Source organism: Nanorana parkeri, unplaced genomic scaffold (assembly GCF_000935625.1).
Source record: "Nanorana parkeri isolate BGI_ZX_2015 unplaced genomic scaffold, ASM93562v1 scaffold4090, whole genome shotgun sequence".
NCBI lineage: Eukaryota > Metazoa > Chordata > Amphibia > Anura > Dicroglossidae > Nanorana > Nanorana parkeri.
Window position 1 is genome coordinate 1 of NW_017310357.1, and position 14,217 is coordinate 14,217.

The 14,217-nt window shown below is 44.7% G+C and overlaps 1 protein-coding gene across 1 annotated transcript; it reads right to left on the bottom strand.

Annotated features, from left to right (window-relative positions):
- Positions 1-9,469: 9,469 nt before the first annotated feature.
- On the bottom strand, positions 9,470-13,980 carry LOC108803723 (galactoside 3(4)-L-fucosyltransferase-like). The gene is made up of 3 exons (XM_018575542.1): positions 13,903-13,980; positions 12,808-12,859; positions 9,470-10,553 (listed from the first exon to the last, which is right to left on the bottom strand). Exons 1-3 carry the CDS (start codon positions 13,978-13,980, stop codon positions 9,514-9,516), a joined length of 1,170 nt encoding a protein of 389 aa, XP_018431044.1. The 3' UTR covers positions 9,470-9,513.
- Between the last annotated feature and the right edge of the window lie 237 nt (positions 13,981-14,217).

The following is a 14,217-nucleotide window of genomic DNA, read 5'->3' on the forward strand; positions in this document are numbered from 1 at the left end:
ATAGGTCTTCCCGGGGGGTTATTGTAATCTTTGTGAATCTTCGGTATAATGTAAAATATTGGAATATTATAATTATTTATCTTTAGAAAGCAGAATTCCTTGTGTGTCAATAAGCCTGCCTCTAGAGCTAGTTTTATTTTATCATTAAACTCACTCACCAAAACATTAAAGGGGGATTCTCTCAACTTGATGTACGTGTTTTTATCATTTAATAATTTATTAGTTTCCTATTAGTTACATGTCCTCAGGGAGGAGCACAACATTTCCTCCCTTGTCACTGGTGGTGGGGATACAAGGTTAATGTTAAAACCAATGAGGATTGATCCACATATTAATTATGACTGTATGTGTTTCACAATGTTTTTAATGGTAGTCGGTGAATCTAATGTGCAATAGTGTGTGGTTTTTTCAATAAAATTATATATTTTCTACAATCGGTTGACGTGTCCGGATCCTTAAGTTGCCCGCTACTAACCCGTTATCTTTTAACGGGTTAAACCCTCGTTTTTTTGTTCTGTGGGGTCTAACCAGGCTGGGGAGACCCCCACATTAGCCCTGTGCTGGTGAGACCCTACAGAGCCCAGGTGAGACCCTACAGATTTAACCAGGGCTTTGTGGGGTCTCATCGGGGCTCTTTGGTGTCTCACCAGAGCTCTGTGGGTCTAACAAGGCTGGTTAGACCCCACAGAGCCTTGGTGAGGCTCCACAGAGCCCTGATGCCCTGGTGAGACCCCAGAGAGTTTTACAGAGCCCTGGTGCTGGTCAGAACCTACAGAGCCCCGGTGAGACCCTGCTGAGCCCTGGTTTTACCAGTGCTTTCTTGGGGTCTCACTAGGGCTCTTTGGGGTCTCACCAGGGCTCTGAGGGATGTAACCAGGCTGGTGAGACCCTACAGAGCCCTGGTGCTGGTGAGACCCTACAGAGCCATGATTTAACCAGGCCTCTGTGGGGTCTCACCAGGGCTCTGTGAGGTCTCAACAGCTCTGTTTAAACCCCACAGAGCCATGTTGGGACCCTAAAAAGCCCTGGTGAGACCCTACAGAGCCTGGGTGCTGGTGAGACCCTACAGGTTTAACCAGGGCTTTGTGGGGTCTCACCAGGGCTCTTTGGTGTCTACCCAGAGGTCTGTGGGGTCTCCCTGGGTCTCTGTGGGTCTAACAAGGCTGGTTAGACCCCACAGAGCCTTGGTGAGGCTCCAAAGAGCCCCGATGCCCTGGTGAGACCCCAAAGAGCTTTACAGAGTCCTGGTGCTGGTGAGAACCTACAGAGACCTGGTAAAACCCTGCTGAGCCCTGGTTTTACCAGTGCTTCTTGAGGTCTCACTAGGGGTCTAAGGGGTCTAACCAGGCTTGTGCAACCCCACATAGCCCTGGTGAGACCCTGTGGAGCCCTTGTTCTGGTGAGACCCTACAGAGCCCTGGTTTAACCAGGCCTCTGTGGGGTCTCACCAGGGCTGTTTAAACCCCACAGAGCCCTGTTGGGACCCTGCAAAGCCCTGGTGAGACCCTACAGAGCCCTGGTTTAACTAGGGCTCTGTGGGGTCTCACTAGGGCTCTGTGGGGTCTCAACAGTCCCCACAGAGCCCTGGTTAAATCAGGGCTTTGTAGGTCCTCACCAGGGCTCTGTGGGGTTTAACCAGGACTGGTGAGACCCCACAGAACCATAGTTTAACCAGGGCTCTTTAGGGGTCTCCCCAGGGCTCTGTGGGGTCTCACCAGACTGGTTAAACCCCACAGAGCCCTGGTGAGACACCACAGGCCTGAGTGGGGCCTCATGTTTAGGTTTCGCCTAAGGCCTCGCAAACTCTAGAGCCGCCTCTGCTCTCAGGTTCAGCAGACGAACATCAATCTTTCAGGGTACTGCTGTACAGAGTGTGTGTCCCATATGTCAGTGGCAACCACACAGCTCGGTTACATGCAGTACTAATTCACACAGTGCCACACAGACCTGCACTCTTCAGATGGCTGTCCCAGACAGACCGTATACAGCAGCCACCGCCTATAGTCCCCCTCCTCTCTCCTGCACAGCCTCCTGGGAGTTGCAGTTTCAGAGATCCTTCTTGCAATGTCCCAGTCTCTGCTCTGCCCTGCAATCCCCATAAGTCTCTGCCTCCAGAGCACACACAGGCAATTAACTGTTTGCAGACAGGAACATAACTCACTGCAATAGCATATATATATATAGAGGCTACATTTATAAAAACAAAATCATACAGAAATGTACAAATCCCAGGCACCCTGTATGCTCCTTACAAATGACAGCTGCCTCCTAACTTGTGAATTTTTCTCTAAGTACTACCGAGTACAGTACTTGGTATCGGTGCACTCCTATTCGAAAGTTCAAATTCGAACCGGACAGGGGGGTGTTCGGCCCATCACTACAGAGGAGGTGGAGAGCTTCAGATTTTACATTGTCACTCTAACTATTTACACAGATAATCCTATACACACTTACCTAATCAGGAAAGTCGCAGGCAGAGACAAGACAATTCCCGATTATGTTTTTTTTACCAGTTCTGATGAGCTGTAGACATGTGCGATTCGTTTATTTCCGAAACAAAATCTGGACGGAAATTCGGAGATTCGGATGTATCTGAATTTCAAATTACAGCTAAAACGAATGCAAACGAATCCGAATTCCCAATTTCCCAAAATTTGTTAGCGTTAGTCCGGTCGAAATTTTGTTTTTTTTAACGAAATTTCATTTTTTTTACAGTCTGCAGAAGATGAACAAAAAAAAAAAGCATGAGGTTTCCCCCCAATTCATACCAGACCCTTTAGGTCTGGTAGGAATGTTAGGGGGGACCCTCCCCAATTAAAACAAAAAAAAAGGGCGTGGGGTTCCCCCCAAACCCTTTAGGTCTGGTAGGAATTTTAAGGGGGAACCCCAGCCCCCTAACAGTCCTACCAGACCCTTGATCCAAGCACTGGCCCGGTGGGGCAGGAAAGGGGGGGGCGATCAAGCGCTTCCCCTCCCTGCGCCTTACCAGGCCACGTGGCCTCTGCATTGGGAGGGTGTCCCCATGCCGATGGGGACAAGGGCCTATTGTGGGGAAGAGGCACAAAAAGAGTTAACTTTAAAGTGAACTATCTTGTTGGTCAGCACACGCCAATGAGTGCGGACCTCTTTTTGTGTTCTATTAGGCAGGCAGAGAATTCATCCAGAAAGGGAGATACCGTTCCAGATGGCCGGTATATAACAGAAATCCTCAAAGAAATTGGAGAGAAAAGGCAAATACAGTGGATTTCAAAAGAGGAGAGGGATGGAGATAGAAGGGATAGAAGGATTCCCACTCCTTCAGAGCTGAGGTGTTTTGAGTAACATTTATCCCGTCATGCAATGCTGTACTGAAATGAATTTAATATCATTCTTTGAGGACAGATAAATCTTTCTTTTGGGGTATTTAATCACCACTGTTACTTTTTTCTTTATATATAGTTAATAATAAAAAAAAATCAAAAATGAAAAAAACTGTTTTCCCTACGTTATGCTATGAAACATTTATTATTACTAAGGATGCACCGATACCGATACTAGTATAGGTATCGGTGCAGATGCCGAGTATTTGGGCGAGTACTTGTACTTGCGCCTAAGTGATGTCCCCGACATCACTTGTAATAAGTCTGCAGGCCCCCGCTCCCCCGCTGCCCCCTCGTGCCTACCTCTCCCCGCGCTGGCCGCCTCTCTCCACTCTTCACGATGGAGAACAGGGAGCAGAGAGCAGAGAATGTCCATTCTTTGCTCTGCTCCGTGTAAACAGAGAGGGGAGAGCTGCACTTGCAGCCTTGCCCTCTCAGCTGTCACAGGAGTTCCAGCACAGCGCTGTGCTAGAACTCCTGTATTGGAAGTGACAGGTTCAATAAAGAGAATCTGTCACCAAATGCTGTCACACATGGGCTTGTTAGCTCCTGTGTAATAGCAATAACGTTAAGGGAAAAAAAAAATAAGAAAAGTAAAAAATAAGAAATAATAAAGATAAAAAAAATTATAAAGTAAAACAAAAAAATTAAAATTTTAAAAATATAAAAAGTGATAGCAAAGTTAAAAAAAATTTAAACTAACCCTATCACCCCCACCATCTGCGGGGGTTGGCGGGGAGGGGGGCACATTGAGGAACCTGGCCTTGGGGCAGCAGAGAGAGTAAATCGTCCCTGTGTATAACATCATACACCGCGCATATAACTTAAACATAAGAAAATAAAGCCCTGCACTTCCTTACTGGTGCACAGCATCATACACCCAGTTAGTGCATGATTGAGAAACAAATAAGTCTGCTACAGTAGGTTAATTGGCTCCTATCTAAATTGGCCCTCGTATGTATGTGCAATGGGGACCGTACATTGTAAGTTCCACGAGGGCAGGGACTGATGAAAAGCGCTGCCTAAATTGTTGGCGCTATATAAATAATAATAATAACAATAATATGCAAAAACAACAAAAATGTTTTGGTTATGGACATACTTTGAAGTTTAAGGAAATAGCTCAAATTTAGGGACCTTGCCTCTATAGTAAATTACTTTGTCAATCTACACTGAGTGGCCAGATTATTATAACCACCTGACGTTTGTAGGCTAATTAGCTATAATTTCGCGCTGAAGTTGCTAGAGGGCCAGACCATTATAACTATGGAAGCAGGTTGTTTACCACGACAGTAGAAGTGATTTTGTTTCTGAAGATATGGGTAAACAATGCGACTTAACAGCCTTTGAACGTGGGATGATTGTTGGCGCTCGGAGCCATGGAGTGAGTATCAGCAAACGGCAGAATTCGTGAAATGTTCAAGAGCAGCTGTTGTTAAAGTGTTTAAAGACTGGACTGTCAGCCGAAAATCTGGGTCTGAACGTGCGAATTGTGGCCGTCAGCGACTAGTCAATGTTAGGGCAGAACGGAGAGTGGCAAGACTGGTACAAGACAACAGAAGGGCAACAGTGCAGTGTCAGATTCCTCGCATCACCTTTCAACATCTCGTAGAGTCACGAGGCGGCCCAACAAAGTCATCTCGTGGAGTCATCTCGTGGCCCAACGAAGTACTGATGGGGTGGTCATAATAATCTGGCGACTCAGTGTATATCCTTAAAAAGAAGAAAGTATATGCTAACCAACCTCACCTGCCACCTGTGCTGCCGAACACCGCTCTGTTGCTGAGAAATGGTCCCCCAATGTCCACAAGTGATGGGCCGAACACACCCCCGTGTTCGGTTCGAATTCGAACTTTCGAACATGGAAAAAGTGCGAATTCGAACTCAAACTCAATGCAAGTCTGTAGGACCTGAACTTTGAAAATCAAATGTCCCCATTTTAAAGGCTTATATGCAAGTTATTGGCCATAAAAAGTGTATGGGGATCCGGGTACTGCCCTGGGGGACATGTTTAAATTAAAAACACTTTTTAAAAATACAGTTTTTTTAATACAGTGATTTTAACATTGCTTAAAGGGAAACAATAAAAATGAAAAATTCCTTTAAATATCGTTCCTGGGGGGTCCCCTTAGACTGCCTGTAAAGTGGCACATCTGTACGATGCATAGAACCTGCTGCAGCAAAACAGAAATTTCTAAAGAAAAAAATGACTGATATCGACTCTCTCTTTTAACTCCAGAAACACACTTCATAGGGCTGCGGTGTAAGCAGCCTTATATAGCTGTGAGTCATCATGACTTTGCCCAACCATGGCTCTCACAGTTCTCTGTGCGCTGATTGGGCAAAGTCTTGCACCTGACCTGTGGCCAGGTGCAAGACTTTAGCCAATTAGGGCTTCAGAAGGCGCAGCCCGCCGAATGCCCTGATAGTTTATGTGTTCGGCGAGCACACGAACTAGCGATGTTCGAACATCAAGCCCAACTCTAGTCACTTGTGACGAGGGAGCATGGACCTGGCCAATCAGGAAGCCGGGCGCCGTGTAATGATGGGTTGCCTGGCTTCCTGATTGGCCAGCTTCTCTACCAATCAGGAAGTGGGGCAATGCGTCATTACACGGCGCCCCGCTCCCTGATTATCCAGAAAGCCAGCTCCATGCTGTCTGGTCACCTGGTGGTGACCTGAAGCCGGTTGGCGCGTCCTTACATGCCGCCAGGCATCCCAGCTAATCAGGAAGCCAGGTGGCTAGTCATTACACGCCACCTGGCTTCCTTAATGAGACTTCTGGTATCAGTATTCGGTATCAGCGAGTACAAAAAAAAATTATCGGTACCCGTACTCGATATCGAAAAACCGGTATCGGTGCATCCCTAGTGACAATGGTGGAATATTCCTGGGCAATCTGCATCAGTAGCATAGCAGCATAGTAAACTTAGGGACAGGTTTATAAATGCTATATACTATACTACAGCATACGGTGAGCAGATGCTGTTTGCACTGTTCTTACCAAGACGGTACTGAGGAACATAGTAAATTCCTATGCTCCTCAGCGTCATATAGTGGCATTAATGCCATGCGAATAGCATCCATCCAGCTATATGCTGGTCAGAACATTTATAAACCTGTCCCGAGGCGTTCTGTGAATGGACAAGGGGAGCAGAAGGGCAGACAAACGACAGTGTGGCTTCAGAGTATGCAACTCTCTTGAGCACCAAAAGTATAGTGTGAACTATACTATCCAGCTTGAATAAAATATTACAATAATCACACACATACTTAAAGTGACATTCACATCATAATTACATATAAGGGCCTGTTTACACGAGGTCCGTTTTGTGTGCTGACCAACTCCGTACGCTGCTGCACTCAAAATGCATCCCAATGTATCCCTATATGTTTTATGGGCTCCAGTTCTCACGTGCGCAGTCCGTTCAGCTTACGACAGAAAAAATACTGCATGTCACATTTTGTCAGGTCCGGAAACGGTCAGGAAACGCAAACGCGTCAAAAACGCATCCAAAACGCATCCAAAACGCACTGCACTGCAGCTAACATACTAACAGCCCCACTCCAGCAAAAAAAAAAAAGAATTTTTTTTTTTTTAACTTGAACGCATCAAAAACACGGCCAAAACGCGGCAAAAACGCACTGCATCAGTCTGCAGATCCGCACCTGATCAGGACCTGATATCATGTGAACAGGCCCTAATATACAATATTACAATATTTACACTACACATTTAAAAAAATCCTCAAGTCCTGCTTTAACTACCTATTCTAAAATATCAAATGTTGCTTTTGATTTGATTTTAAAGAGTTATTATATGTATAGGACGGCAACTAAAAGTTTAGTTTATTCCTAAACACAGCTTATTAGTGTATGTCGGTATGGTGCCATCTAGTGGAGCCAAATGATATTTCCCTTTCTGCCTCATTGACACCGGAACTCCTGGGTTTAGCTTATCCAAACATAGAAGTTATTTGGGAAGTATAAACAACTTTTATGATGCATATATCACTATTTTTCCTGTTTAAAGCCGCATTTGCATGCGTTTCGTGGTGTTTCAAGCTACCAATCCTGGATAAACATGATATATTGCATATAATGCATATAAACTTAGGTTTGACACTGCCGGTGCAAATGAGGCCTTAGTGTATGATATAAGTAGTGTTTAAAAGAACAACTCTCTCCACTGCTTATAGTCACACATTAGCTTCTTTTCATTCTCAAAATGTATTGCCATTTAGACATGTGCACTGCCAAAATATTTGTTTAGTTTCGTTTCGTTTCGTTTTAAATTCGGATTTGTGTTATTTCGTTTTTCGGGATTCGGATGTGAAAGTCAATTCGGATTCGGATTCGGACGAAATTCGTTAGCGGTAGTTCGTTTGAACGTTCGTTTAGTTTTGGTTTCTTATTCATTTCGTTCATTCGTTTGCAGCCATTTGAGGGGGAAATGTTTTTCTCCTCTAATGTCACTTTGCTCCAACGAACGAAACGAATAAGAAACGAATAAGAAACGAATAAGAAACGAATGTCCGAATGAACTACCGCTACCGAATTTCGGAAACGGATATTCGGATTCATTTGCATTCGTTATATCTGTAATTCGGAATTCGGATACATCCGAATGTCCGAATTTCCAAAAATTTGTCCGAATTTCGATTCGGAACGAAACGAATCGCACATGTCTATTGCCATTTAAAAGCTAACCGGTTGCTATGAAACAAGGAGTAAAATATTAAAACCTATGTGTCGATGCAAATGGATTTTCGTAATAAAAAAAAAGAAAGTTATTATTTTCTAGAAATGTCTTGATTAAATTATTTACATTTTTATTTTTCACAGTGCATTTCATTTTCATTCTGACCCATATGGTTATATACTTAGAATCTAGGTACAACAGCACTCATTTTAATGTATCATGTATAATAAGGAATGTAGGACTTTCATGGTACAAAGGTATCAAAAACAATCTTATTCAGTTACATAAAATTGCAGTTACAGTATTTCTGTTCATATAAAATATTCATAACATAAAAAATGAGTACAGATAGCTCTCGTTTTGTGTCGGTGTTCTGTCGAGAGCTCCAACTCCTCGAGATCTCCAACCATCTGACTTCCGGTTGACTTAGAAGTAAGAGGTTTGGCTGAGAAGGCTGTACTGCAGGTGCGCCACCCACGGCATTTCCCTATAAAGTATTAAAATAAACTAGGGCGACACTAATCCAGCACGTTATTCATCTGAGTTGCCCCACTCAATATGGCCTTAAGCGGTGCAAAGTGCTGGATAAGTTATTTGCTGATGAGTTCAAATAGGCCAGAACAGTACTGTCCTCAAGTGTACGGTATTTATCAGCAAAACCGAATGTGTTGATTCAAAGACTCACCTGGTGGCCATTCACTAACAGCCCTGCCTTGTAAATGACATTTACCCAGGAGTCTTTTCTTCTTTGGAGTGTCCTGTTTGCAATAATATCTCATAACTTGAACTAGATTACAATATACTTTATATACAATAGAAAATCATTTTGCACAGTAACATCCAAGTATTATTTAAAGCCCAACCCATCCCAACCCAACCCATCCCAACCCAACCCAACCTGATTACTTTGTTTTGGATAGAGTAGAGAAGTGTTAGAGCCACTGCCAGGTTTTTATGGTTGTCTGTGACCTTAGTGAGGAGAGTTCTCTTTACTTTCTCTCAGGACAGAAAGTAATTGGAGAGCTTTCTTATCAGGACACAGACAAAGCAAAACATTTTTTAGTAGTGTGACTAAGAGTTAGAATTTTTGAAAATATTTTTATTGCTGCCTGTGCCTTACTGTCTTGGTGATAACTGCTCCACCAATTTTGTGCATGGGGGTCACAGGAACAGGAAGTGAGGTAGCTCTTCGGAATAATGTTAAAGTACACTTGGAGAAATGGAGGAGCACAGGGGTACACTTGGAGATATGGTGGCACGCGTAAGTTCATTTGGAGATATGGAGGCACATAGAGCCATGATAGGGTCACATGGAAGTGTGGTAGCTCTTCTGAATAATGTTAAAGACAGAAATGAAAACCTGACAGAAATGTAACTCTTCCCCAATTTATCTAAAGCAAGAAAAACATTTTAATTTGGTCGGAATTAGGTTTTAATCTTCCACTGTCAGAGCTATACATCCTTCAAAAACCAATCAGCTATGTTATGAACAACCTGATATCTTGGACTCTGCTTTATGAATGAACATGCTTTACAGTAGAAATATGACCATCCATCATCTAGTTTCACATAGTATTGGGATCTCCAGTTGAAATACTTTTGGTACTTCACATCATCTTTGTCCAACTCGAGAAGGTAATTTGCCAGTTCCTTTGCACTTGGAAAATCATCTACATGAATGAAGGCATCTCCTGGGACAAAACGTTCATAGTTCTTACGGGATGTCCCCAACACAACTGGAACAGCCCATGAACCAAAGGCATTTGACCAAATCTTCTCCGTGATATAATCTTTATATATGGAATTCTCAAAAGACAAATAGAATTTGTATTGCGATATTGTTGGATGGAAATCTTGTGAGCTCAGTGGCATGTGGTTAGCTCCATAAACATCTATTGGGATATGTTTCTTCAGCTCTTCGTAATAAGCAATGCGAGGAACACCAGGATACCATTTGCTGACTACCCAAGATACCAGCTTAGACTTCTTGGGAACGATGACCTTTTGAGGATCTTTTGTTATTTGCATCCGGCCGTATGGGATGAAAATATCTGAATCCTGACGGAATGTCATGGTCGCATTGAACAAATTGTCCACCATCTCTAAGTTTCTAATAATCAATGGAGGCTCTAAGTTAACCCACACCCAACGCTGAAAAAAAGGTCTTGGCTGTTGAGGCAAAGCCTTTTTATTATACATTATATCAGCATGATGTATAAAAACTGCATCCGCAGTACTATATAGACTCCTGTCTGTTGACAGCTTGCACCCATGAAAGCCATATTGTGTACACTTGTCTAAGGCAAACTGCTGCCCCCACGGCCAATTCCATACCAGACCAAGAGTGTCTTTTGGTGTTGGTGTTGGCGTTGTCTCTGTCGCTAATGTCCTGTTCCAGACCTCACTATCCTGCTTGCGTGTCTCTTCAGGACATTCTGATTTATATCTGAATGAAGCAATGTCTAACCGATACCAGCAGAATGAAACAAGAACTGCAATTAGAAATACAAGAAACAGGATTATATGTTGCCGACTGACTGATGCCGCGATCATCTTCAATCTATGAAGAAATAAAGAAGCAATACATTACATTTCAAGGAAAATTCACCTTGTTCCATTATTATTTTTAAACAATGAAATGTGCTCGATCTACCACTTTGTAATGATGATGAAGGAAATGCAGACCCAAACTGAAAGAAATTTAGTTTGCTGAAGCACCATACATCATACAAATACCTTTTTTCCATTCTTTGTTAAATTTCTGTGCTGCTGATTTCCTGCAGACTCTTTGCAACTGTGCTAATCAGCAATGGCTGCTTGGCATGTTTTTTTTATGTTGACAACAATGTACCATGCATGTATAATGTATGATAAAACAGGTGCTTGCAGTGGCGGAACTACCGCCAGTGCAGGCGGTGCGGGCGCCCGGGGCCTCAGACTCTGGGGAGGCCCAAACAAGATGCCGGCCGCCGGATCAGTATCCAGCGCCCGGCGGGCCCCTGGTCTCTCCGCCGGGAGTGTCGGATCAGCCGTTCATCCGACACTCCCGGCCAGTGGCATAGTGAGGGGGGGGCCGGGGGCGCCGGCTCGGCCGGTCGCACGAGTTGACTGGCCTGCGGCATCAGACGCGGCTCTGTATTCGCCGGCCGCCGCTCCTCTAGTGGGTCCTCGGCAGGCCCCTGCGGTCTGTCCTCTACAGTGCCTGTTTAGAAGGCTGCATCTGCCTGATCCAGCTAGTATGTGATTCGGGCTGGCTGGATCAAAACTGGCTGGATCAAAAAAAAAATCTTGCACCAGGGCCCTTTGTTCCTTAGCTCCGCCACTGGGTGCTTGCAGTCTTCATCTGAAGCCCACGGGACAGGTGACAACACAGGAGATCGGTCGGGAGACAGGGACAGAACATTGTTACCCTATACCACAAAGTACCTGAACAAGGATCTTCCTGGCAGAATCACCAGGTTTGTTTTTTTCCCAGATATAAACTAAAAGATATTTGAGGTTTTGGTTAAAGGGGTTTACATGTATCCTGTTGACGATTCTACCCCCGAAACCACTAGGTTTTCATTTGCCAATATGCTAGTTAATATCACTGTTTTTATTTTAACAGAGTTTGCAGAAGGTATACACCAGAATCTTAATCTTCTCCTTCCTGTACCTTTCAATCTCCTAGCAGGGCCAGATTAAAAGCATCACAGGCCTGGTGCGGAGGATTTTTTAAAATGGAAATGGCGACGGTTTATCAGGGCCCTCTTCCTCCTGTCTGAACATGGGGGATCATTGTGAGCTCCAGGGGGGATCATTGTGAGCTCCAGGGGGGTCATTGCGGGCTCCCCGGGGAGTCAGTGCAGGCTCCAGGGGGCCAGAGAGAATGGCGACTGCAGCCACAGCAGATGCGTCTCTCTGCTCAGGCACATCAGAGGGCCCTCTGATATGCCTGAATAGAGGGCCGTGGCTGCATGGTCAGCTCGGTCTGACCACAATCAAGGACAGCTCGGCCCCCCTGCTCATTATCTCCGGGTCTGTCTTTTCTTTCTGTTAGACTGCAAGCTCCTTCAGACAGTGTTCTCAGTCCTATACTGATTTGTATATATTTTGGGCACACATCTTTGCTGGCGGGATTGAATCATTATCCAGCTTCCTGTAATGGACTACCCATCAACACATAGGAAAGATTTTGGGTGGCTATGTTTCTGTTGCCCTTTGTGCTCCAGTGAGACGTTTTTTTCGTCTGTCTATTTGTGGTGATGATGGGAGTGTCATACACTGTTTTTATTGGATAAGATGCTAAGAGTTTGTATATTGCAAAATTTTTGCGAAGTCTGAAGAAGCTGATGAACATCTGCCGCTCCATTGTAAGCAGGGATAAAGACAACGTAGCCTATAGGGAATAATGTGCTGCCATCCACTATATAGAAGTTACTTCGAAAAAGGCAGACCACTTTACAAGGAAAACTCAATAGGAATAATTTAGGATTGATAAATGGGCAATTTAAAATGTTTAAGAAATTAAACATGCATAAGAAAAATCATATGAAAGCCATGGGTCATGTGACAAAGCGCACCAATAAAAATATGCATGATTTCACCAACAGAAGTAAAGTTTATTAAGCATGTAAAGCAGTTGAAAAGCAGAGAAATAGCACATACCGCCCCCTGCACTGGATATATCGCCCCCTGCACAAAAGTGCGAACTAAGGCATTTGATGCAAACGGTCGCTGAGAAAGAACCTAAATTTGGCCCTTCACCGTGCTCAGGGCCAGCCCGTGATCCACTCCACGTTGTAAAAAAGTAAGAATCCTGTTCAGAAGTAAAGAAGGATGGAACACAGGACCATTGGGACAGGAGAAACCTGGGGCAGAGCCAGCTGTACCCGCCCCCTCCCGTTCCGCCAGTCAGCGCTGGAGAATCGGAGCGGGGAATCCAGTCCCTCCCCTGTCACGGCTCTGTGCCATGACAAGATCGAGAAGTGAGCGATTGCCGGTATGTGTTCACTCACTTCCCGATCTACTGAGCTGACCTGTGACAGTTTCATTGTCACAGGTCGGCTAGAACATTGTCACAGAAGAGTTCCCCTTTATTCTCTTTTGCTTATTGAACTCTGAACTCCTAATTCCAGGACTGTTAAGTATTCACCTTTTATTCTATTTTATGTTACTGTTGTATATATATTTTGTCTCTCTTTATTAATATATTTTTCTGTATATTTTCTGCACCGTTTCTTTTATTGAAGGGAGATCCTAAAAATCGTTAAGCTTCTCTCTACGCTCTGAATATGAACTTAAAGTATCCTTGCCTCTGTGAAGAGCGCTACTGTATAGTGAATCCTGTCATATTCCTGTCTGAGAGGACAGCGATATCACAGATATTGTTTAAGTGTTTTAAATAGTCGCAAATAGTTGCTGGGTATGGTCTGTGTTTCCGTTAAAAAACACATGGTGGCAGCGAACGTTTGTGGGTAAAGTGTTAACTGCGGTGTTAACCAACCCTGGTGACGATTGCTCTTAGTCTGCTGGCCTGAGATCGTGTCCCGCGAGCTGGGAAATCTCTGTGCAGGGGGAGGCTGAGAGTGGTATCGCCACGTCATTGTGACGCCACGCTCGTTTCATAACTGTGTATAGTCACATGTGATTGACGTATAGGAAGATTGAGCCAGGTGTACGTCACACTGAGGCCCCGCAGAGCCCACCACAGATCCGGAAAAGCCCCCCTGAGACCCTGCAGAGCCCACCACATATCATGTACAGCACACCTGAGACCCCACCTGAGGCTCTCAGGTGGGCTGTGCAGAATCTATACTGGGCTCTGCAGGGTTCTTTACCAGCACAGTGTGATTCTCTTACCTGCAACTTCCCAGCCTGCCTCCTGACAACATCTGCTGTCAGCTCGAGCTGCACACTGCTGGACCTGGCCTCTTCCATGGCTGGACTGGTGCTGCTGGGCCCTGGCCTAATCCACCGACCAGCACTGCGGGACCCCACCTTCTTGCCCACCCTCGCCTTACTGTTTTTGGGGCAGCATTTCTGTCCACCCCCCTGGAAAGTGCCACCCAAAGCAAATGCCTTGGATAGACACCTGGGTGTGGGAAGGGGGGGTGTATTAGTTTTCGTGTGTGGGAGGGTTGTATTTTTCTGTGTGTGTGTGTGTGTGTGTGTGTG

Excerpts from the sequence above, each read along its gene's own strand:
- LOC108803723 (XM_018575542.1), bottom strand. The coding sequence starts at position 13,980 with ATGGAAGAGGCCAGGTCCAGCAGTGTGCAGCTCGAGCTGACAGCAGAT. Across the intron at positions 12,860-13,902 it reads GGCAGGCTGGGAAGTTGCAG|GATTCTTACTTTTTTACAAC; the intron begins GTAAGAGAATCA and ends ACTTCTGAACAG. Across the intron at positions 10,554-12,807 it reads ACGGGCTGGCCCTGAGCACG|TTCTTGTTTCATTCTGCTGG; the intron begins GTGAAGGGCCAA and ends TTCTAATTGCAG.